The 24164-nt window shown below is 42.1% G+C and overlaps 2 protein-coding genes across 6 annotated transcripts in view; both read right to left on the reverse strand.

Annotated features, from left to right (window-relative positions):
- Window positions 1-3545, reverse strand: part of LOC137286271 (uncharacterized) — an 18354-nt gene extending 14809 nt beyond the window's left edge. The window contains exons 1-2 of the mRNA XM_067818027.1: window positions 3419-3545; window positions 1166-1245 (exon numbers count right to left, since the gene is read on the reverse strand). The gene's annotated coding sequence lies outside the window, so the exon portion shown is untranslated. The remainder of the gene's footprint in view (window positions 1-1165; window positions 1246-3418) is intronic.
- Window positions 3546-11736: 8191 nt separating this feature from the next.
- LOC137287117 (uncharacterized) lies at window positions 11737-23727 on the reverse strand. Of its 5 annotated transcripts, none has more exons than XR_010957015.1 (9): window positions 23587-23727; window positions 20490-20595; window positions 18661-18829; window positions 17224-17412; window positions 16352-16593; window positions 14314-14520; window positions 13451-13640; window positions 12155-12690; window positions 11737-12110 (listed from the first exon to the last, which is right to left on the reverse strand). XR_010957015.1 is itself a non-coding variant. In XM_067819254.1 (8 exons), the coding sequence occupies exons 1-8, from the start codon at window positions 23638-23640 to the stop codon at window positions 12531-12533; spliced, it is 1317 nt and encodes a 438-aa protein (XP_067675355.1). In that variant the 5' UTR covers window positions 23641-23708; the 3' UTR covers window positions 11739-12530. The 5 variants fall into 5 exon arrangements, 3 of the variants coding, with proteins under 3 accessions (XP_067675355.1, XP_067675356.1, XP_067675354.1); XR_010957014.1 differs by lacking the exon at window positions 23587-23727 and adding an exon at window positions 21411-21476 and having other exon boundaries at window positions 12027-12110; XM_067819254.1 differs by having other exon boundaries at window positions 11739-12690; window positions 23587-23708.
- Between the last annotated feature and the right edge of the window lie 437 nt (window positions 23728-24164).

A 24164-nucleotide genomic window follows, 5' to 3' on the forward strand; every position in this document is an offset into this window, starting at 1 on the left:
CTAGGGCACTTTTCAAAGTTTCACTCGTGGGTCCCTTTCATCGAAGAAGACATTCGAGTTCTTTCTCATCTGAATGAAGCGATAAACGATTACACAGTGGTGTGGAAAGAAACACGTGGAACTGTCCAAGATCCAAGATCTATACAAATTCCAAGGTCTCCTAGTGGTTCCTTCCTGGATTTCATTATCTTACCAGGTGTTCACAATATCATCTTCAACCCGGCTTCTGCCCAGTGTTTAGGACATGGTGTTTGAGAAGCAGCGACCACTAGCTCTTCTTCACCATCGCCTCAACTGTAGAAGAACATCTGGGTCTGTGGTGGCGAGATTTTCTTTAGAGATCGGTAGTATGTTGGAAAGGTAGTCCTTGGTGTTTGCTTCGGTTTGCATACTGGAAATCCTTGTTAGGGATAGGGTTGGTCAAGTCAAGTGTATGTCTCTCTCTCTCCCTCTGTGTGTGTGTGTATGTCTGTCTCTGTCTGTCTCTCTCTTGAGTGTGTATGTGTCAGCCTCTCTCTCTGTCTGTCTCTCTCTGTGAGTGTTTCTCCTGTCTCTCTGAGTTTGTGTGCGTCTGTTTTTTGACTGTCTGTGTATCTGTCTATCTGTCTCTCTCTGAGTGTGTGTGTGAACCACCATATTCTTTCATGTTCCTATTTTTAATTATGTCGCGATAATTCATAATTATGTGTATGCGTAATAAGGTTGTTCTTTAACTATAGACCATGGTACAATATACACAGCTGTCACAAACAATCGGGTGTTCCTTCACTTTGAGCAGTATATCCTACAATTATTTCGCTCGACAGTGTTGTATTGATCTGTTTTAATGCTGGGGGACAACAACTGACTTCTCAGTTCTCTATCCTTGGTGTCTGCGTTACTTTATCATCGCAGCCAGTCTATTGACTCCGTGATGACCAACAAATGATGAGTCATGTAGTACGTCTACATCAGTGCAGCCTCCAGACTGATATAACTAATAACTGCATGTTATTGATTAACGAGGCTTGCAATGAATCATTAAATAACTAAATGTAATACCGTAAATATACCCACGGAGGGCGTTTCTTTTCGTTTGCGTCGCCAAACCTCTAAATGTGTCTTTTATGACAAACATGAGGTATAAAATACCAGTAAAAGACTTGGGTTTATGTGTTATACTTACCAAAAGCTTTAGGGAAGCAGTACTGTCTCCAGCTATAGTTTGGGATTGAAGCTTTTCTCGGGGCCAGTGTAATTTTTTATCTGACAAAAAAAATCACCTTATATAATAGAATCATGTATATGCTTCATATATCTGACATACACGTATGTTAGTCACAATCACCGTAATTGCGTGTGTGTTAAGTCGTACCACATTCCCAGTCTTGGGCATCGATGTTCACTAATCACTGGATTGTCTGGTTCAGGTTATTCACAAACCGCCGCCGAAAAGCTTGAATACTGCTAAGTGCGGCGTTAAACAACAGCCAATCAACCTACCCAGTACTTTTGGATCGATGTTCACTGATCACTGGATTGTCTAGTCCACATTATTTAAAGACCTGTCGCCATGCACCTGGGGTACTGCTGAGTACACCATTAAACAGCATCAGCCAATCTACCAGGATTTGCGTTTGAACCAAGTTACTGGGTGAGATGTTTGGTTATCGGCATAACATTAAGAACTTATACATCATTGCCAGGGGCGTTCGATCCAAACCCATAATCCATTTTGTATTTCCGAAAGGTTCCAGAGACAGTGTAACCAATGTTTGCAATACTCTAATTTACCAGCTGACAATCAGGGCCTGCTGCTACCCGCGGGCTTTAAAATCTATGAAATCTGCAGGCCCATTTGATTGAAGTCAATAAAACCAATATAAACTAAATTGTATACACAGTTTCACGGTTCACAGTCTCTGTTTCTACAAAATGAAAAGAAGCCTATGGTACACACGGGAGTTTTTATTTGTTAGACTGGTGTTGGCATTCCTAAGCCAAAGCGCTGAAATACCAGGAAGAGAAACTGTAAGTTATCGTAACACGATGGTTCTTGAATGATTCCCGAATGTTCATAATGAAAAAGGAGGAGATATTCAAATTGAAAAATAACTGACTGACAATTTACTGCAGGCCATAAGGGCTTGCACATATTGAAACTGCCGGGTCCGATATAATAACAACCGGCGGTGGGCCTCCGGGCCGGCGGTTATTTCGAAAGCTGAGTTTAAGGGGATCCATATTAGATGAGGTGCTCAACTGCCTCCGTGGTGTCTGTCTCACTGATCGGCCTAACGCCATCAACTTGCATATGACAAGATAAGATAACGATACAGTTTATCATTGTGTCATAGGACATCCAGGTATCATTTAGATGTATGTGTGTATAAAATGTATACATTTACATTTTGTATATCTATATTCATCAATAAAAAACAAGTTATACAACACATTAAAATCACTGGATACAAACGCAAGTGAGTGTTGTCCTGGGAAGCAATGGTTGTATTAGTTTTGGACAAGAACTTATAACTTTCATGTTGCAATATCACTCTCATGATATGACTCTCTCCCTCTCCCCCATCCCCAAAATCGGACAAATAGGTGCGTATTCATGGGAAACGCCTCCTTCGTTAATGCATTACACATTATACGGAACAAGATACGGAACTAACGCATACTACGGCTTTTCTTAAGGCAGTGTAAGACCGTGTCACCAATAAAGACGCTCAGCTAAGATGTAGGGTAAACTCATGCTGAGTCTGTGAATATATATACGTTTAATAGTAACAAACAAACCCAATTCAACTGAAAAGCAGCCCCATAGAGACCAGAGATTCTGAGGAAATCTAGACTTGCTTAATTTAAGGCTCTAACATTGAAGAGAGGGTTTGGAACCAGAGAAAGTATTGTGGTTCAGGGACTAAGACGTAGGGCTAAGATCGCCTTTGTTGACCCTGGTCGCACGAGGCGTGTACTCGGCGACCCACAGCGGCGTTTAGTAACACACATGCTCTGATGTATCTATATTGATGGACCTCTATCGTCAATCCACGGACGGCAAATATGTTTCATTAATACCGGCAACGCACCGGCGTCATGCGCCATTGCCTGTAGGTATCAATTCCATAGCAGCTGGCACGCTGTATCCTTTCAGAAACAGACAACTGGTGGCCTGGACCACTTACTTTTAACTTGCTGGGCTGCCAGATAAATGTAATAGCGTTACCCTTTAACGATATCAATCCTAGTGGAGTTGTCCTTTAATGATATCAACCAAAGTCGAGTTACCTTTTAACGACATCAACAGTGATCAAGCCATTTTTATTTTGAAATGAAAATTTTCTGCCTGATTCAAATTTAACACTTTTTCTTCTCAAAAGGCCAGTAAACTAACGCAACGTGTAAATTTACAGGAAAAGCATCCTCAACTCACCTATATTTCGCCCGAGCAACAGACAGGTATTCCAAGTTTCCTGTTATGTTTTCCGCCTGTGTCGATATCACTCACATGATCTCTGGATTGTACATATCATGTTCGTTTCACCGACCGTCACGTTGGTGTGTGTACTGATACGGGATGCTCGTGACCTATATTTATATATGACTGGGTACATGTATTGTTTGCAAGCCTCGTGCTTTCCTGACCTGGTCCAGTATTAACTGTTGATGCAATGCAATGCAATACCCCGATAACTGCCTCTGGGTTAAAGGTTTTCAACCATTGCTTATCATTCGTGTTTCCACAGGTCATTGAATATATGTATATGTATATTTCATCCTTTATGCATGGTTTTGAATGGATCAGTTGAGTTGAACAAGTCCGTTTATAAGTATCATTGGATATTTTTAGCATTGTTGTCCTACCTGTGAGTTTGTTTGGTACATGTGTGTTGTATTTGACTGTGTGCGCGCGTGTGTGCATGTGTTTATATTGAGTGTGTGCTTTGAGGCTATCAGTACGTAGGTATATATGTGTGTCATGGTGTTTGATTTGTGTGCGTCTGTGCACGCGAGCGTGCATACGTACGTACGTATGTAAATGTTGTGTTTAAGTGTGTACGTTTGTACGTGTGTGTGTGAACGGATGTGTGTGTAGTGTTTGAGTGCGTGCGCGTGTTTGTGTGTGTGTGGAGGGGGGTAGGGGTAGGGGTCTGACTGTGCTCAGATCAATGTTATTTGTAAATATTTCACGTTAAGGCAATATGGACCACGTTGTGAGATCGCAGCTGTGGTGGTCTACACACTGAATGGTGAAATGTCACAGACACTTCAACAAACGACTCCCTCTATTTGCAGTTCAGTTTGTAGATTAGACAGCAGGACAGCAAACACAACACAAAGTCCTGTTCCGGCAGATTGTGCAGGCAAACGCTGAGGTCTATGGGGCCAATGTTTGCTAGGGCGCACCACAGTTTGTCTCTGATGTCATTTTGGCAAAGAGTGACGTTCGACATCACTAGACACCCCGTGTGTCCATGCTGCAGTATGGTAAGATCTCACTTCTTTCTTGACGACCCTCTCCAGGAACCATAGGAAACTGCCCAGTACTGATGTAATTATCAGCAAATTGTTCGAGTTAATTCGTCTGGTGCAAATCCTTTTGCATCTGATGCGATTGTAATGGCATTGGAGCATCCAGTGGGTCAGCGGGTCAGCGGGTCAGCATCCTACGTGTTCACTGACATCAGTTTCCCAAAGAATATGTGTTTCTTGCCGTCTGTGTCAGCTTCAAGTAGCGGGGAACCGAGCAAGCCAACAGTCCTCTTTCGTCAGGGAGATCCTCGATGTTCTTAACTTGTCTAAAGGCTCTTTCTAGAAGCTTATACTCCTTTAGTGAACACCACAATTCACATCCATATGCTTTGGGGATCGATATAACAATTTCCGGGAAGTAAGGGTACTTGCAAGCATAAAACCACGTACAGTTAAGATGTGTGCACTTGCCCGTAAAGTGGTACAAGCCTTAACAGGTCTCTCCATTGAATGGGTTCGTGAATTTTCATGGGATCATTTGGGGTTTATTTTATGGTATTTAACAATTTTGTAATCTTTTCTAGTCTGCCAAACACAATTATGCTTGTTCGCTTCCTCAAATTGATTATTGTTGTGAAAAAATTAGATCCGGATTAGTACTGGTCTTCAGTAACCTTGCTTGTCGTAAGAGGCGACTAACGGGATCCTATTATCTTTCAAAATTGCAGAGAGCGATGCTCATGCTGTTGATCACTGGATTGTGTGGTCCAGGCGTGATTATTTACAGAACACCGATATATAGCTGGAATATTGCTGAGTGTGGCGTTAAACAAACAAACGTCACCTAGACAATACGTGTGTTGACGATTTCGTGCCTGACTCTGAGAGTGTGGGTTCTAATCCCGGATGGGACTCAACCCATCAGAAGTACAAGAGTTTGTACCTTCTAAGAAAGACAGATATGACATATTCTAGACAGAGCATATTTCGGCATTAAGATCATTAAGACTAAGAAAGTGTAATCCAAAATATTACATATACAGAGTTTATTTCGGTATTAAGCCCAACGGCCCACGTCTAAAAAATACCATACATTTACTGAATAACAATAACAAGGTGAAAAAAAATTTATTCTAACACTGAAATTATTCATTCAAAAACACTTTCCCTTTACACTGCGATTCCTAAGTCGGTTGTGTTAATGAGCAGGGCTGTATTACATGTGCTACAATGCAGATTGCATCAGACCAATAACTTTCTGATAACCAAGTAAAAAGTCCACGGCTGGTTACTGTAATGGATAGAATGAGAACAGCGTACTCGGGAATACAAACTAAACACGCAACATTGATCAGTGTTCAATATGTGAAGCCCATTTCTGGTGTATCCAGCCATGATAATGCTGGAAAATGCAGAGCAAAATCATATTCATTCACCAATTATATCCCAGAACAAGACAACGATGATTCATTAAACTGTTCTAAACGTCCGTTAATAGGAATACGTTGTAGCAAAGTGATATGCTTATTGATATTAGCAGGTGGCGGCTAACAGGATCGTGTCATCGTATCCAAACTGAGGAGAACGATGCTCATAATGTTGATCACTAGATTGTCTGGTCCAGACCTCTTTAGTTACAGACCGCCAATAGATAGCTGGAATATTGCTGAGAGCGGCGTTACACAACAAATAAAACAAAATAAAACAAATAAAGCAAAATAAAACAAATAAAACAAAATAAAACGAATAAAACAAATACTGAAATTGGAAACATTACAAACACTAGATTCATCATAATGTCAACAATCCTTTGGTGCGCAGTCACACCATATTTTCATTTGGTTTTATGGTTCTTCAAAAAGATCCTTGATAGAAAGTAACAAAGACTCATTATACATCCCTATCTTTCACCTTGAAAAACTGTATATTTTACCTTTTGTCAGTTTTATTTCTGGAGTAGCTGATGAGGACACACTTTGCGTGACATAAGCGGTCTCCTTGGCAACCTTTATTTATATTTAAATACCATGCATTTCCTTTTCACCTATTCAAGAGCATTCTGGAAATTAACGAAAGAGCGGTAAAACCGACCATTCGACTTAAATGCGATATCATAACCAGCTTGCGTATCTGATGTGAAAGTACTTATTTTTATAAAAGATTGAATTTCATTTTCTAACACAAAGTGGTGCTTTAGGTTTCTTCGTAATGGTGCGTTTCTCGGTGTAAGGTTGCGCCTCTTTGACACGGACACACCTTAGTGATCGTGTGCTCGAATCCTGGTTCGTCCCCATTGTGTTTTTTGGTTTGTTTGCACCATTCTCGTTCGTATGGGTTTCAGCAAAGTGGTGAACGTCGGAGACCAGAATCACTTCGGGCATTTCTCCCACTTTAAGCAGACACTCCGTGATATAACAAGAATGCAATTAATGTTAATGTCTTTGAATTCAGCTAACTCACATATATTACACATGCAACTGACTTCTCAGTAACATTAACCCAAAAGACAATTTAATTCCTTTTTCAAAAAATTTATAATGGGGCGAAAAAAAAACGAAGACGAAAAATATCTTTATCGGATTCTCCCACGTGCATACATTTAGTGAGTGAGTCAGTGAGTGAGTGAGGTTTTGCGTCGCTTTAATGGATCTAGTGACACCTCCTTGAACAATTCGATGTGTTACAATAAAATGTAACATGATTCACACACTAACGCATTGCTATCGATGTGTTTGCTTCATTGATTGTTTATTGATGACAATATCGGCGTTGAAATTATAATATAACAGGGAAAAAGACACGGTTTCAAATTCCCAGCAAACAAGTGTTTGGTGTTTGTGAGATGTGTGGAGTTCAGAATAGGAATCAGGAAATTATAATTATTTGACTCTGATTGTAAAAGGTTCTCCACAGCCTAACATGAAAAATAAACTAGCATAAATAAGGTATTATTCAACATAGTGGTGATAATGTTGTTGTCATAATGATTTGCGGGCGTGAAGGTTCGGGTTAGAATTGGTCCTCAGTAAGCCATGCTTGTCGTTATGGAACTAACAGGATCGGGTGGTCAGCTTGCTGACTTTGTTACATATGTGTCATCGTATGCAAACTTAGTAGACTGATACTCATGATGATCACTGGATTATCTGGTTCAGGCGCAAATATTAACAGACCCCCGCCATATAACTCGAGTATTGCAGAGGCGGCGTTAAACAAACAAACAAACAAACTTTTACGTGGGACATTGATTAGTACTGACCTGCGTTTGTTGTTTCAAACAGACAGTGTGTGTGCTGCCGATTAGGTACCTCACTCTGATGGTGTGGCTTCAAATCCCGGATGGGACTCAACCTAACAAAAGTGCAAGAATCTATACATTACTAAGAAAGTGTAATCTCAAATATATGTTTCATCTAGGAAGAGTATTAAGGTCATTGCCCTACAAAACATGTATTAACTAAAGTAACAATGACACTATGACAGGATATCAATTTTAACACTAAAATTACTCATTGAAAAACACCTTCCTTTTACACAGTGATTCTTTAATCAGTTTGTTCACAGTTGCTGAGCAAGATAGTATTACATCTGTAACAATGAGGATTGCATCAGTTCAATAACTTTCTGATAACTAAATTATCAAGTACTCGGCTGGTTATCATAAACATGGAAATCAGAATAACACAATGATAAAGGTAGCCCACTTATAAGCGCCTTTCGATGCACAATACATGTTCATGGTGCACACAAGAAGTGAACACACACACATGTCATAGTGGTGGGAACAGATGAGTCTGTAGAAGTAAGCCTTGAGGTAAGAGCGAAAGGAAGAATAGTCTTGACAGAGTCTGATTTCTATGGGTAGGTTATTCCAGGCAGTAGCAGTAGAATATGAGAATGAAACAACGAGGAGTTGTTTGTTCTCTGATCTGAGAGATTTAGTTGGGTGGTAGATATCGGGGTCTGGACAGAGAAACTTAAAAGCAGACAACATATAGTATGACCAGAAATGAGAGTATGAGAATTTAAAGATTGTATTTTCTTATATTTATCACTCATGACTCACGTATTAAATGTGAATATTAGCAGAACATAACTCCAGATTCAAAGATAGGTGAACAGTTAGTATTTTGTCAAGTCACCATGGGCAGCAATGTAGGCTTCAATGCGGTGGGGGGTCAAAAGAGTTAGAAAGTCATGGCCCATGCTGTCCCAATATCGGACCCCCTCTTCTTTCTTTTCTTTCATTTGTCAGATTTTTGTTATTTGCACTTCCTTCATAAGTCCGCAAACATTTTCTATTGGATATAACCTGGCCAATCCAATAATTTATATTTTGGGTCCGAAACCAGACCTGTTAATGCTTTGAAAGATGATTTGGGTCGCTGTTCTGCTGGAAAATCCAAACATTTCCATAGAACACGTGAGCAGATGAAAGTAAATGTCCTCCGAGAATATTCTGTTCATATTCCCTTCGAATACACAGACAGGCGTTGTCCCTAACACAGATATGTCACTCCACACGTTAAAGTTGGGACTGGGACTGTACTTCGGGCGCTGATACTAATGTTTTTCAGTTTGTTTGGAACAGAATTTCAGTGTATTAGGGAACAGCCACATAAAACTTTCATCTGCGAAAATCACATAGTCCCAGGTAAACTTTCTGTGCTTTAAGCACCAGTTTAACCTTCGCTCCTTTTGTCTAGGTTTCATGACTGGTGAAGGAATTCCTCGACTTTTCTGCCAACCCATTGCATGCAGCTCAATTCTAATTGTCTCCTTACAGACAACCACAGTTCCTCCATCAATCCTGCTAAGCTTTCTAAACTCATTCGTTTGTTTTAGAAACAATACCACGCCGCCTCCTGCCACCGACAACTGAATTTCTAGGGGCTACCTGCGCCTTCTTGATGCTCAATGCCATATCCATTTGCAATATTTTTCAAACCACGATAAACAGTGGATTACGACATGCATGTTCAACTTGAAATCACTTTAGCTATCTAAAGTTCTTGTTGTAATACAGAAACTCTAAAATCAACTTCTTCTCAAAATCATCCATACAGAGGATCACTGAAAATGTCGTCTGCTGGCATGTAAACAAAGGGGGGTAACTATTCACAAACTAATGAAAAAGGATTAATGGGGTTGTCTCTCTTGAGTGAACCCAAGCACTTGGCAGTTGGTCAAGGTTGTTTATACTAGAAATCCAGTTAAACATATCCCTTAAATTCTCAATAATTTCTGGTCATTCTATCGTTTATAGTTTATTCTGTGCTCAAATGGGAACCAGTGCAGTCAGCGCAAAACCGGAGATATGTGCTCAGATTTTGGAGTCAGTGACATAATTCTGGCTGCAATATTTTGGACACGTTGTAGTCTGGATATCTGAGATTTTGTAGCACCGACCAGGAGACTGTTACAGTAGTCCAGTCTACTCATCACCAGAAACAGGACAAGGATGGCAGCAGAGTCCTTAATTGTTAAGTATTGCGAATGTTCCCAATATTTCTCAGATGAAAGAAGCAGCTTTGGATCAGATTGGCGACATGGTGATCGAATGAAATCTTTGGATCGAGAATCCCACCAGGATTTGTAACAGTTTCATGTTATTCTTGACATCCTCATTTCAATCAGACATATGCTGGAGTGTGATGTTAGTTTCCAGAGGATGAAGTAAGAATTGTAAAGCTGTATGTCATCAGCATATTGATGACGCTGCACATTGTGGTCATCAGTGGTCGTTCCAGGAACCTTCACATACAAAGTAAAAGGTAGAGGTCGTCACACAGAGCCCTGCGGGACTCCACACTTGAGCATGCCTGTTGTTGAGAAGGATCCGTCAATGAAGACAGATTGGTACCGAGAGGAGTGACTGAAACCAGGGTAAGGCGGCCTCAACACTACCAAAGTTGATCCTCACAGTATCTAGCAGTCTCCCTCAACAGTATCGAAAGCGGCACTTAAATCAAGTAGCGCGTACCCATTAATTCTTACGGAACTTTGTTCATAGCATTAGTCACTGGTTTGTCTGCTCCCGGTTCGATTACTCGTAGGCAATAAACAACTGCCGCTCAAAAAAACAATCAACTGTAGCCGTCTAAACCTAACACACATGTTGGGTATTGCATCAAAACACTTTGCCTATGAATCAACATTAACATACATTCTGCTTTGCGATTTTAAGAGTGCTTCAAGTTATTGCTGACATCCTGATAAGTAGGGACGATGGAGTAGAATAGCAGTTAAGCCGTTCTGGTGTATCCAGCCATGAAATTGCTGTAATATTGCTGAAAACGACCACAAAACCACACTGGGTCACCAAACGTTATTAAAGCTGACAATACAAAGATGATTCATACGCCCGTCCATAGCAACACGTTGTAGCAAACTGATATGTTTAATGGAGTTATTTTTCCAAATATATAATACATATATATAATCAGTTCTGCAGCTAGAATTACACCATAATGAAATATAACGTCCCTGGCGGAAAAAGGTTTCAGGTCCAATCTATTTCATAAATTACAAAATTAAGTGAAGCGATATCGATGGGCATGTTTTTAAATGAACCACCAGTAGACTGGATAAAAACGGTTTTACTGATGATAGCTGTTTCCGTGGGTTACACCAGAATGTGTATGTAAAGCGATGACTTGCTGAACAAGTCATTTAAACAGTAACGTATTGTGTTTTGTTGTGTTTAAGTGCACGTTTCATTTATTTGACCCATTTGACCAACTGTTAGTTCACCTTATTTTGCAGATAGTTCAAGATACGGTGTGTGAGTCATGTTCATACTTAATTAATGTCATGAATTTTATTCGAGGCTCGGCTGTACTTCAGTTGTTGTGTAGTGAGTGAGTGAGTGAGTGAGTGAGTGGGTATGGTTTTCAACAATGTTCCAGCAATATCACCGCAGTGGACACCAAAACTGAGCTTTACACATTTTGCCCATGCTGGGAATCGAACTCGAGTCTCTGCGTAACGAGTCAACGCTTTAACCACTAGGCCACCCCACTGCCCCGCAGTTATGTGAGTATACTTGGTTCAAAAGTTCGTGATACCCTTCTCGGGCTAAGCTACAATCCTGCTAGTGACATATTTTGGACATGCCTCAAGAATTTGACATCTGCTATCAATGACAAAAATACATGCCGACATGTCTTGACACTGCGATCGAAATGATTGTATCCACAACAAAACATCAAAATGGCTGATCTCTTACCATGTTTTCCAATACAGTACGTACGGACAATATTCATACACGGACACTCATACCAGCCGGACATATTTATTTGAGGTATCTGATGGTCATAATAGTGTCTCTAATAAACAAACAAATTAGAACTGGAAAACTTAGAAAGTAATAGGCTAACTTTGAGAGTTTAATCCAGTCAAAGATGAGTCTGAAAATCGTCTGGATTTGCTATGTAAATGCCCATACGCTCTCGACTCGGTGACGATCTTGTACATCACGGTTTTGGAGGAACCATCAAGGTTTGCAGACAGGCACAAAAGGTTGATGGATTATGTTACAAACACTCCCAGGAAATGACATATTTAGAAGCTGTTTCGCCCACCTTTATTCGCCGATCAGACATTATTAACATTGAAATGTTTGCAACGACACCATTTATGGCGACCTTAAGCTGACCTTCGGTCATCATCAAGCGACGCACATGGACACTAACACTCGGCAACCCAGTTGGCCACAGTGGAGTACTGAGAGGCATCCTCCGCACAAACATCAGTCATACGATGCGTTGAGTTCCCAACTTATGGATAATCTAAGTGTTGTAAACAACTATCAACATATTGTAAATAATTTATTGTCAGGGTGACAGTATATATTGCAAGCTGTTAAGCTACTGACAACTGTTATGTGGATATGTGTATCTACGCTACCCCGTATCCAGTCGCCCTCCCCTGTCTCACCCGTAGGATCCACTGGCACCCGTTATGTAGCTACAGGACTATTTACTGTATACTATACCACCCCACCCCAACCAAGACCCCCAACCAGCGTCATGACACCCCACCTACCCCATCCCACCCCACCCGCCATAACACTAGGATCCACTGGCAGCCGTTAAGTTCACATAGCACGGTACAGTGAAAGCGCCGGGCGATAGGAGTCCAGCAAAGGCTGAGTATGTAGAGGCCACACCAGCAACCAGACCCACCAACACGATCTCATACAGGGCAACCCTCTTGTGTAAGGGTACGTCACTGAAATAAACCATAGAAATATCAACAAACAGTTTGTCGTAGTTAATACAGCACAAATAGAATTCGATTTGGTTAACGTGCTGTCAGAATGATGCATAAATTAGATTGTATTGTGTTGTGTGTTTTTAGCAATAATCCAGTAATATCACAGAAACACTAGAGATTAGTCTGTCGCACAGACCTTGAAGCAAATATATCCAAGAAAGCCCACACCAGTCTAGAAAATGTGGCAAGTCTAGATTTCCACAGCTTCAAAAGTCTGAGGGCTCTTTTTCAGTAAATTGTTTTACTATGAGATTTTTTCTCTAATATGTTTTCATTTCAGAGACTAGTTTTCAGTCTAACTAGAAATGGGTTTTAAATGTTGTACCCATGTTGGGAATGAAACCCTGGTCTTCGGCGTGACAACGAGCGAACACTTTAACCACTAGGCTACCTTACCCCCTTGTACTTTTGGCCTCGCTTAACCATGGAATCTGTGATCATAGATCCCGGAATCATGGGGTGGGGCGGGGGCGTGGAAACCAGGCATGCAGGCATCTATATAACTATGGATATATGTGTGTGCCCTTTTTCAACTAAACCTATAACATGTATATGTGGCCTTCATCAACTTGACCCGTAATGCGTTCACCCATTGAACCTATCATCACACGTTAGTCTGGAGATAAAACAATTATGCATTGTACCCAGATATTGACTCAGTAGAAGATAAAATCCACAAGTGAGAATACAATCGCGAGAAGATTACAGGACGTACATTTTCTCCCAGTCGCCCTCCATCTTTGCGAGTTTGAGGTAGAATAGTGGGGGGCAGATGAAGGCTAGGATAGAGATCGTGGACCCGCCGACAAGCGCCAGTATAGCGCCGAACTTGGGCACAGTCTCTGCCCCAAACAGAACGAGGGCTACAATCGCCGTTCGCAGCAAACAGCGCTTCCAGCCGAAATCTGAAACAGTATAGGTTCAAAACTAAATTAGAATGAGACAATGCCCTGCAGCCAGGATCCTCTCCTAAAAGCGACCTTAGCCACATGTTTAAGTATTGTCGAGTTCGAGTTACGATTGTAGTAGCACCAGTTTTAAGTATTGTCGAGTTTCGATAGTCGTAGCGATAAGTTTAAATATTGTCGCAACGATTGTCCTAGAGTTAAGATTAAATATTGTCGAGTTACGTTTGCCGTAGCGCTAACAGTGGTCGAGTTACGTTAGTCGTAGAGGTAAGTTTAATTATACTCGCGTTACGATTGTAACTAGTTTTAAGTATTGTCGAGTTACGTTTGTCGTAGAGCTAAGATTAAGTATTGTTGAATTTCGATTGTCGTAGCACTAAGTTTATGTACTGTCGAGTTACGATGGTGGTAGGGCTAAAATTGAATATTGTCAGGTCACTTTTGTCGTATCGCTAAGCGGGCCTTGGCAACCGATTACAGTCTACCGCTAGGTAATGCCGTTAGTGTCGTGGATGAACCTGTGCCATGGTCAAATAATACCTGATTCTCTTCGACAAAGTGATCCTGGCACTACAGGGCTAAAGCCCAGGTTTGTGAGACGACGTCTCGTTTTGTGCACCAGGGTGCTCTTCGAGAACGTCTGTGGGTATATTGGAACAAATATACTTACGATGTGGTATTTTGAATATTTCCTCTACTTCCTGACTAAAAGGGTTGATGATGATGATAAATCCACAAAACAGGTGAAGGGTGACGAGAATCTGCACTGTCACCAACATAGGGCCCGGCGACACCGTCTGTAGGATGTTAGCCTGGGTGTCTCTCCCATACACGTAATATCCCGCGACGGAGACGGGGATGTACATGGCCAGTACAACTGCAAGAAAGCAGACAACACACCATGGGTAAGCACAGGGCTTTTAGGAGACAGGAGGAAGAAGACATTTTGCACGGACGTTACGAAGAGACACACGGCATAGTAGAATATATGAGGAAGCAGACGACACGTTTGATGGAAAGCAGACGACATGTCACAGATTAATATTGTGAAGAAGCAAACAGCACGTTCGGTACCCATGAAAAAGCAGATTAACATGACGAGGAAGTTGACGACATATTGAACTGACGTTATGAGAAACATGTCGGAGGCAAATGTCGAGGAAGCAGACGACACTTTGGATGGAAGTATTGTGGAATCAGATGATACGCTGGGTATTAACATGATGTTATAATAATTCTCAGGCGTTGACATGAAATGATTATATCATAAGGAACCAGGGGATGCATGAATGATGTTATCATTCAAAAGACGTCATGGTGAAGTCTTACAGGGTGAGAGTATCATGAGTGGCCATTTGGATTTGAATTTTGTTGTTTGTTTGTTTTTTTTTGTTTAACGCCGCAGTGAGCCATATTCCAGACATGGCGACGGTGTGTAAATAATGGTGTCTGGACAAGACAGTCCGGTGACCAATACCATGGGCTTCTATCTACATAATTAAGATAAGATGAGTCTGACCACCCGATCACCTCTTACGACAAGCATGCGTTACTGAAGACAAATTCTAACCCGGGTCTTCACGCGCAGAGGAAAGCATGTAGGACTGACAATGGGTAGGAGGGGGGCACTTCATTTTGCAAGTTTTCGACATATTGCGAGAGCACTGACATCTAGAGAGAACAGGATAACATTTGCTGAATCTGGGTTATTAGAATAATTTTTCTTCATGTTTTTAGTGCACTATGGTTTCCGGTATACCACATGTCACCAACGACGTATATAAATGCAAATGACAAAAGGTACAGGGCAGTGACATTGGACACTGGGACTTGCGGGCTATGAGAGCCAGTTGATATTTGAATTAGGTTATATGTCAGAATATTAGTAACAGCCATTAATGGTAGGGACACACTGCCAATGCACAGCGCAATGGTGATGGGAATAAAGAATGGAGATCACATCACATACATTATTTCCATTAAGCTATACGGCTTCATACCATTTGATCTTTGGAATTCTTACAATCTTACAATGGCTTTCATAATTTATTTGTTTTGACTAGTACAAACCTAAAAGGGCTCACACTTTCGCACTCAAACAAGCACGCACTTGCGATTATAGTGCCAGTCACTCGACATAAACGGGCAAGAGCAGAGACTTGTCTTCTTTGGATCATCATGTAATGTACCTGAGGTTTGTTGTTTGTTACTTAACGACGCAGTATTCCAGCTATACGGTAGCGGTCTGTAAATAATCGAGTCTGAACCAGACAATTCAGTGGTCAACATCATGAGCATTGATCTGCGAAACAGGGATACGATAACACGTGTCAACCGAGCCCGACCTTCCAACATGTTGCCTCTTACAAGCATAGGCTGATGAAACCAATTCCACCCCGGATCTTCATGGGTAAATGTGCCTTTATTGAAGATCTCAGTGTGGCACTCGCCGCTTTATGATTCAAACTCCTCGCTGTATAAGTAAAGCTGTCTTGAACGGTAACATATGTCATATTTGGGATTACACTTTCTTAGTTAAGTACAAATTCTAGTACATTTTTGGTTGAGTCCCATCCGGGATTAGAACCCGCACCCGGATGGGATTCAACCCAAAAGTATTGGAATTTGTAAGATGCAAGTCGTAGAAGCTGTTGAAAATATTTACTCATAGAAACCTGCTGCTTTGTTAAAAAGTCGTAATTACCTACTCATGTAAGCCAGAAAGACCGCCTTGCCGAACTGCTTGTGGTCCTTCATGTCTGTCTGGAAGGTAGGGAACGCTGGGTGTCCCCCGAACGCGAAGCAGATGGTGCCGAACGCTGTGAAGAAGGATACAAATCCTGGTGCATCATGAACGACTTCGGGGACGTTTTTCTTGTCGACGACCATGTTGGTGGTGAGGATGATGCATGCCGTGCCTGTCGCCAGGGCAGCCCCAACTGCTATAGGCCTGTGGGTTAAATAGTACTCTTGAATACTGTGAAAAAGTCGGTCTACAGAGGACTCTTACTGTTAAACCTGGTTGTGCGAACCTGGAGGGACCTACTAAAATAGTTCTTGCGTGTGAGCGTGCTCAGAAACTTAGCAGTAATGAATGAATGCCTAGATGAATGCCGGTGTCAAGCCCAATTATATAAAAATATGCCGTATAAGACCCATGAAGATCCTGGTTGGAATTGATCTTCCATGCTTGTCGTAAGAGGCGACTAACGGGATCGGTTGTTCAAGCTTGCTGACCTGGTTGGCACATGTCATCGGTTCCCAACTGCGTTGATCCATGCGCATGTTTTTGATCACTGGTTTGTGTGGTCCTGTCTCGATTACTTATAGACCGCCGCCATATTGCTGGAATATTGCTGAGTGCGGCGTAAAACTCAACTCACTCACTCATATTGCTCAGTGCCGTTAAGCCTTAACTTATTCATTGTCTGAATAATGCTAACTACCAGCCCAAGCAACATTTTTTGAGCACATTGGGGATGTTTCTGATTAACAGACAGTACGAGGTGTCCAGTTCGTTATCAACGTAACCTGCATCCGAGACTATATATGTACATGGTGTTTAGATATGCCATCTCACCAAAAATCCTTTGGAGTGCCAAGCCAGGCCAGTGGAAGAAGTATTCCAGCCACTATGAGGAGCCAGAAGCAGAAGGAGATGTCTTCCTTGACATCAGACAGAAGTGACTGAAGGTTCTCTGACGCGAGGATCAGGTAGACCACAGCCCCACCGTACATTGTGAAGTTGATAGAGAAGGACACCAGATACCTGCAGGGGAGATATAGATGTTTATACACTGGAGATTCTCTGAGGCAAGGATCAGACAGACCACAACCCCACCGTACATTGTGAAGTTGATAGAGAAGGACACCAGATACCTGGAGGGAAGATATAGATGTGTATACATTGGAGGTTGTCTGAGGCAAGGATCAGATAGACCACAACCCCACCGTGCATTGTGAAGTTGATAGAGAAGGACACCAGATACTTGGAGGGAAGATATAGATGATTATACACGGGAGGTTGTCTGAGGCAAGGATCAGATAGACCACAACCCCACCGTACATTGTGAAGTTGATAGAGAAGGACACCAGATACCTGAAGGGGAGATATAGATGATTATACACGGGAGGTTGTCTGAGGCAAGGATCAGATAGACCACAACCCCACCGTACATTGTAAAGTTGATGGAGAAGGAAACCAGATACCTGAAGGGGAGATATAGATGATTATACACGGGAGGTTCTCTGAGGCAAGGATCAGATAGACCACAGCCCCACCGTACATTGTGAAGTTGATGGAGAAGGACACCAGATACCTGAAGGGGAGATATAGATGATTATACACCGGAGGTTCTCTGAGGCAAGGATCAGATAGACCACAGCCCCATCGTACATTGTGAAGTTGATGGAGAAGGAAACCAGAGACCTGGAGGGGAGATATAGATGATTATACACTGGGGGTTCTCTGAGGACACTAAGAGCGAAGTTCAAGTAAAAACACTGAAGGTCAGGAAGTCTCAACCACAATTCCAAGAGAGCTCGAGATGCTGTTGATTTCTGGTGTCAACACGAAATTCACTTAATCACGGACTTAGCTTTCCCACTCGACCACAGAATGTTTTTTGGCGAATGTTTTCTGAAAACATTTCACTTTATGGTAGTATCTGTAATTGCGAAAACGTTAATTTAAAAGTCATAAGTTTCATTCGCCCATCGGTTCATATTGTTTTGTGGAGCCGTGTTTTAAACGTTGTCACTACTGACCTTGGGGAAACAAGTTACCAAGCCGTTTCTAATCTGGCTCTCACTACTGTCCTGGGGCAGCAACATTGTCAAGCTCATTTGACGCCCACGATTTGACCATATGGGACCAAGAACCATGCCGAATTGAGTCAGACACTCTCACGACGTGATCTAGGGAACCAAGTTTAAGTCCGATTTGAGTTCGCCTCTCCCACGATGTCTAGGGAAAAGGGTTAAGTCCGATTTGAGTCAAACTCGGGACGTGACGTACCTTCCTGGTTTTCCGTACGTTATCTCCCCAATGGCCGGGTAGGGGTATCTGATGTGACCCCGGTACTGTTCATAGCGTTCCTGGATGATACACCACGCCGTCCCCAGCACGTCGCCGGTGTAGGTGGAGATGAAGCAACATAGGAACAGCATCACAATCCCGATCCAACCTTGGAAGAGAGATGTAAGTTTGTAAGCTGTGATATGTGATACCCTAAAAAAAACATCATCCATACCTGACACAACCAAACCTATTTTACCCAGGTTCGATTCTCCACATGGCTACAATGTGTGAAACCCATTTGTTAACAGTTAGGCTGCCATACTGTCCTTCCCATTGCAAGTAATATACAAAATATGCAGGTCAGCCTGATGTGAATTAACGCTCATCTCATATCTTAATCTTAATTAAATCGGATGCTATCGATGTACGTTTAATTTTATGGTTGGCAGCGTGCATCACGATTTGTTTAACACAATTTATTCACTGGAGGCAGATCAGATACCGTTCATAATTTATGGCTGGGGTGGGCTGGGGGTGTAATGATGATGATTTTTATGGAGTTGCAAGGATAATATGAATGACCTCCCACCCACCCCTAAAACTAATGAACAAAGTAAGTGACCCCCACCCCATGCTTGTCTTGTATAACATGTATAAAATCAATGACCCACCCCAGAGCATATGTACAAAATTGATCACCCTCCTCCGTCCCCAGAACAAAATGGGTGACCACCTCCCCACACCACACCACACCACACCGCACCACACCACACCACATCCCCTACCACCACAACCGCCCCCTCCTGAAAATCATCAACACCATCACCACTACCCATATATTTTGAACCATTTTACTCCGACGCACATGTTCGCGAGCGCGCGAATGAACGTTTACTAGGCATCCTGCTACAACACGGCTTCATCGTAGCGATAATATGGTGTAATTACATTAACGTAGACATATCGTCGTTGTCGTCCACGTTCGGCGGGTGGGCTCTGTAAATGATAGATCAACTAGTGGTTGATAGCACTGGCAACAGCAACGGCGTAGAGGTACGACGCCATTCAGATCCCAGACTGATCCTAATGTTTCGGTTCTTAGGCTAGACCCGTGAAGATCCGCGTTTGAATTCGTCTTCAGCAGTCCATGCTTGTCGTCAGAGGCGACTGGCGGGATCGGTAGGTCAGACTCGCTGACTGGCTGGTATCCCAGTTTCGTAGAAAGATAGCCATGGATGGAACGTCTGGTCCAGATGCCGCCACATAGATGGAATATTGGTGAGTGTGGCGTTAAACAAAAACACAAAGAACAGAAACAACCATCCAAACGTGCATCAAGGTTTTTGCGCAGTGCATTCGTTCATAATCATATTTATGCTGGGTATTTATACTGGCTATTTTTCTACACACTCATGCATGCTCAAAGCGCTAGCACATTATATACCTCGGACAACCCAAGCTTCCTGGGAGGCGCTAGAGTATTATTAGTTTCACGATCTATTTCACCGGGTACCCAGTTTCTGCTGGGTGAACAGAGGCAATTTTGAACAAACTCACTTGCCTAAGGTGAGGTCACATGTATCATATGTGCTTCGTTGTGGGGCAGAACGGAAGTCCCAGAAACCCTCAAGAGTCAAGCTGTCACACACGGTCACCCATCGATGCGCTGTCAGCGCTCAACATTGCTTAACTTCAGCTGAGTTGTGACTTGAACTCTGTGCGACCCAACACTAATTTTGAAATTAATATTTGAAATTTCATAAATCAATTGAATTTTTATTAGTGTTAGAGAGTATATGCGAAAAATGTTCCGATTGTTAGCTTACCTGCTCCCTCGACAGCACTCGGCAGGGCAAGCACTCCAGATCCTGCGATCTCTCCGACGATGAACACGGCGGCAGTTACTACTGTAAGTCCTTTAACCTCCTTAGCCTGAAACAGGTGATGTACAACAATATTCAGTGTCAGTCAACATACATATCCGTACTCCTGAGACACACACGGGACCGCCTACACATACCGGTCTACACAAAACAGTGGCCAAGTCAACAGATATACATGCGTGTCACTCCGTCGGCTATATTCCTGTAGAGGCCATGGTTGATCCCAGTCAACACAACTGTTATATTCTATCCAACAAGTGAATATATTCCCATCCAACATCTGGATATAATCCCATCCAACATCTGGATATATTCCCATCCAACAGCTGAGCACATTCCTATCCAACAATCGGATGTAATCTATCCAACAATTGGATATATTCCTGTGCAACAATCGGATATATTCCTGTGCAACAATCGGATATATTCCTGTCAACACAACAGCTATATTCTTATCAACACAACAGTTAAACTTATATCCAACAATATATTCTGGGCAACTCATTCATTCCTGTCTTACAATCGGATATGTTCCCATCAAACAATCGGATGAATTCCTGTCCACACAATAAATATATTCCTATCGAACAATCGGATATATTCTTCTCCAACAATCTTCCGTCCAACAATCGGTTATATTCCAATCCAACAATAGCATATATTCCCATTCAGCAACCGGGTATATGTCTGTCCAGACACCAGTTATGTTTCCATCCAACAATCTGATACCCCCTGTCTAGCCAGAAGATATACTCAATGTTAGTTCACGCACAGATGTAACTGACCCTCCAGAGATGCTTCGATCACATTTTCAGGAACTCGTTTTACCATCACAAGCGCGGACAGTGCTACTATGCAAGTTACCTTCTCATCATCTGTGTCCATTCCCTCGGGTAAGGAAAGCAAGTATCTACTCGTGATATCCTTCATGTCGACCCACACCGCTCACTCCGACAGCTGTCGGTGGTGTATATACAAGCCAAAGAGGATATTCATAGTTATTCATGATAATATATACCAACTATACGATATCATTGCCAACGGTTTTAAAAGGCGTATCGTGTGTCGATCGTATACACTTCATGGGCGTTACAACAGTTTGATCATAGTCGAGATCATTTTCCAGCAGCTGGCCTAGCAGCTGGTTTTAGCTTTACGGCGCTTTTAGCAATATTCCAGCAATATCACGGCGGGGGACACCAGAAAATGGGCTTCACACATTGTACCCATGTGGGGAATCGAACCCGGGTCCCCGGCGTGACGAGCGAACGCTTTAACCACTAGGCTACCCCACCGCCCTCAGCAGCTGGAAGTACTGTGGGATTAAGACAGTGAATGAGTAGTTTGTACTCCACTTTCAGCGATATCCCAGCAGTATCACGGCGGTGGACACCGGAAATGGGCTTCACACATTGTATCCATGTGGGAATCGAACCTTGGTCTTCAGCTTGACAGGGGATGAAGAAAGTGAAGATATATGAGTGAATTAGTGAGTATAGTTTTACGCCGCTTTTAGAAATATTCCAGCAATATCACGGCAGGGGACATAGCGTTTACTCATGTGGCAAACTGAACCCGGGACTTCGGCGTGACAAGCGAACGCTTAAACCACTAGGCTAGGCCACCGCCCAGAAGAATATGTGAGAGACAACGTGAAATCCAAGTTCCCTGTCCTTAAGGATAAAACCTATGCTTAAGGTAGAATAAATTATTCAATTCGTGTTCTCTTTTACATGACAATTGACAATTATCATTTTTCCCATAAATATTGCCTATGATATTTTTCTTAATGACTTGTTACATAAAAATAGTGGTGACAGTTTGGTTTAGTATCTATAGATGTTAGCGTGGGTGGTCTGAAACGTTTGACATATGCATGGGTGTTCTGTAGAGCGTAACATCCACGTGGGCGCGGGTTCTATGGGATGTAACATACATTACATATACACAATGCACGCAAGCCACAAAACCATTCCACATCCATGTGAGATCTCATGGGTTAAGGATTACTGCCAAATTGTGATGGTAAAACGAGTTCCTGAAAATGTGTTCGTATCCAGCCCCACTGACGAAAAGGGCACTGAACACCTGCAAGGCAAAATAGGGAAATGTATTGGACATTATGTTTTTACTGTTATGTCACATGGTCGTTCACGTCAAATCTTTATGAAAGACAAACTGAGGTCTAGGATGTGTACTACGTGACCTAGCGTATTATTCAAGCACACGTGACCATGGAGCGTTTAGTCACGTACAATATCCCGAGACGCAGGTGTAGTTTACAGATAACAGACAACAACCTGTTGCTTTTCACAGATGTATCCAATACACCATTAAGTGCTGAGACTTCATCAAGACCCATTCGTTATATCTTCAGTTCGTTATAAACGAAATTCACCGTATTCGTATAAGACATCGATCTCCACTTGAAATCACTAACAACAGATGTTTCCATAAGGGTTATACTCAGGATTAATAATGCTAAGCTGCCTCACAGCATGCTGTTGATCGAATCTGGACCAGACAAACCATAAGTTGTTATCATTGACTTCATGATGACTTAGAAGTCACATGACAGCTGGTCAGTTTAATTGTTTACCTTTCCCCCTGGTACTTTCAAACAAAAGCCAAACTAAATCAACACCAAAACGACCCCTTGCAGTGTATTTAAGATTGTCTTACCACTAGACCGTAATACTGGGTACATATACATATACACCTAGATGGAACGTTGTCCTTTTCTGCGTTTCACCGCTGTATGGAGTGAATGAGGGAATTCAGCAATATTTCTGAAATATCATGAAGGGGGGCACCGGAAATAACACAAAGTACCCATGTGGAGAATCGAACCCGGGTCTTCAGCATGACGAGCGGAGGCTTTAACCAGTATGCTTCCCCACCGCACCTATCGCTGTATGGTGCGATATGGTACGGTATGGTACGGTATGGTAAGTTAATACCATACACTGTTTCTGCAATTTGGTAAAACTGGCCTATCACTTTCAAAGATCTTTTTTTTAAATGCGTTCAAATTCTTTACCTTCTCGCTCGATGAATCCCCATTTATCAAAACATCCTTAATTTCAGTTGCCATGATGTGGGTATAAGCGTATCACTGTTACCAATACAACACTATACGGCCTGGCTACATGGTATGAAAACGACTATATCACGTTAGAGTGGACTTTGGTGTCGCGGCGATATCACATATCACATATCACATGAAACATACAGAGGTCGTCAGCATTCTTTCGAAACACGGTATACAGATCAGTATAATTCAAGACGCACATTTAAGCCACTAAGTGAACATGCATAACTAATTTTGGTACATGGCCGATGTATGTTTATCATAAATAATGTACTCTCGCCTCGTTATGCTTGTGTTTAGAACATCTGCAATGCAATTGAGATTTTCAAGTGAAAGTGACAACACGCAGCTTTGAACAGTCATTCTGTCATTGTTGCTAATACAACAATATCACAGCCGATATCAAATGGGCTTCACACACTGTACCCATGTGGAAACCCGAAACCTGGTCTTAGGTGTGACGAGCGAACGCTTTAACCGCTAGACTAGCCCACCACCCCCTTTACTGATAAGTACATCATTTTTGT

The sequence above is a fragment of the Haliotis asinina genome, chromosome 6, assembly GCF_037392515.1.
Source record: "Haliotis asinina isolate JCU_RB_2024 chromosome 6, JCU_Hal_asi_v2, whole genome shotgun sequence".
Taxonomy (NCBI): domain Eukaryota; kingdom Metazoa; phylum Mollusca; class Gastropoda; order Lepetellida; family Haliotidae; genus Haliotis; species Haliotis asinina.

What these genes read in the sequence shown, in the direction of transcription:
- LOC137287117 (XM_067819253.1), bottom strand. Translation starts at nt 21,476, where the DNA reads ATGAAGGATATCACGAGTAGATACTTGCTTTCCTTACCCGAGGGAATG. An exon ending in AATATTCAAAATACCACATC is followed by an intron (nt 13,641 to 14,313) that starts GTAAGTATATTT and finishes ATACTGTTTCAG; the next exon opens with ATTTCGGCTGGAAGCGCTGT. An exon ending in GAGGGCGACTGGGAGAAAAT is followed by an intron (nt 12,691 to 13,450) that starts GTACGTCCTGTA and finishes GGTTTATTTCAG; the next exon opens with TGACGTACCCTTACACAAGA.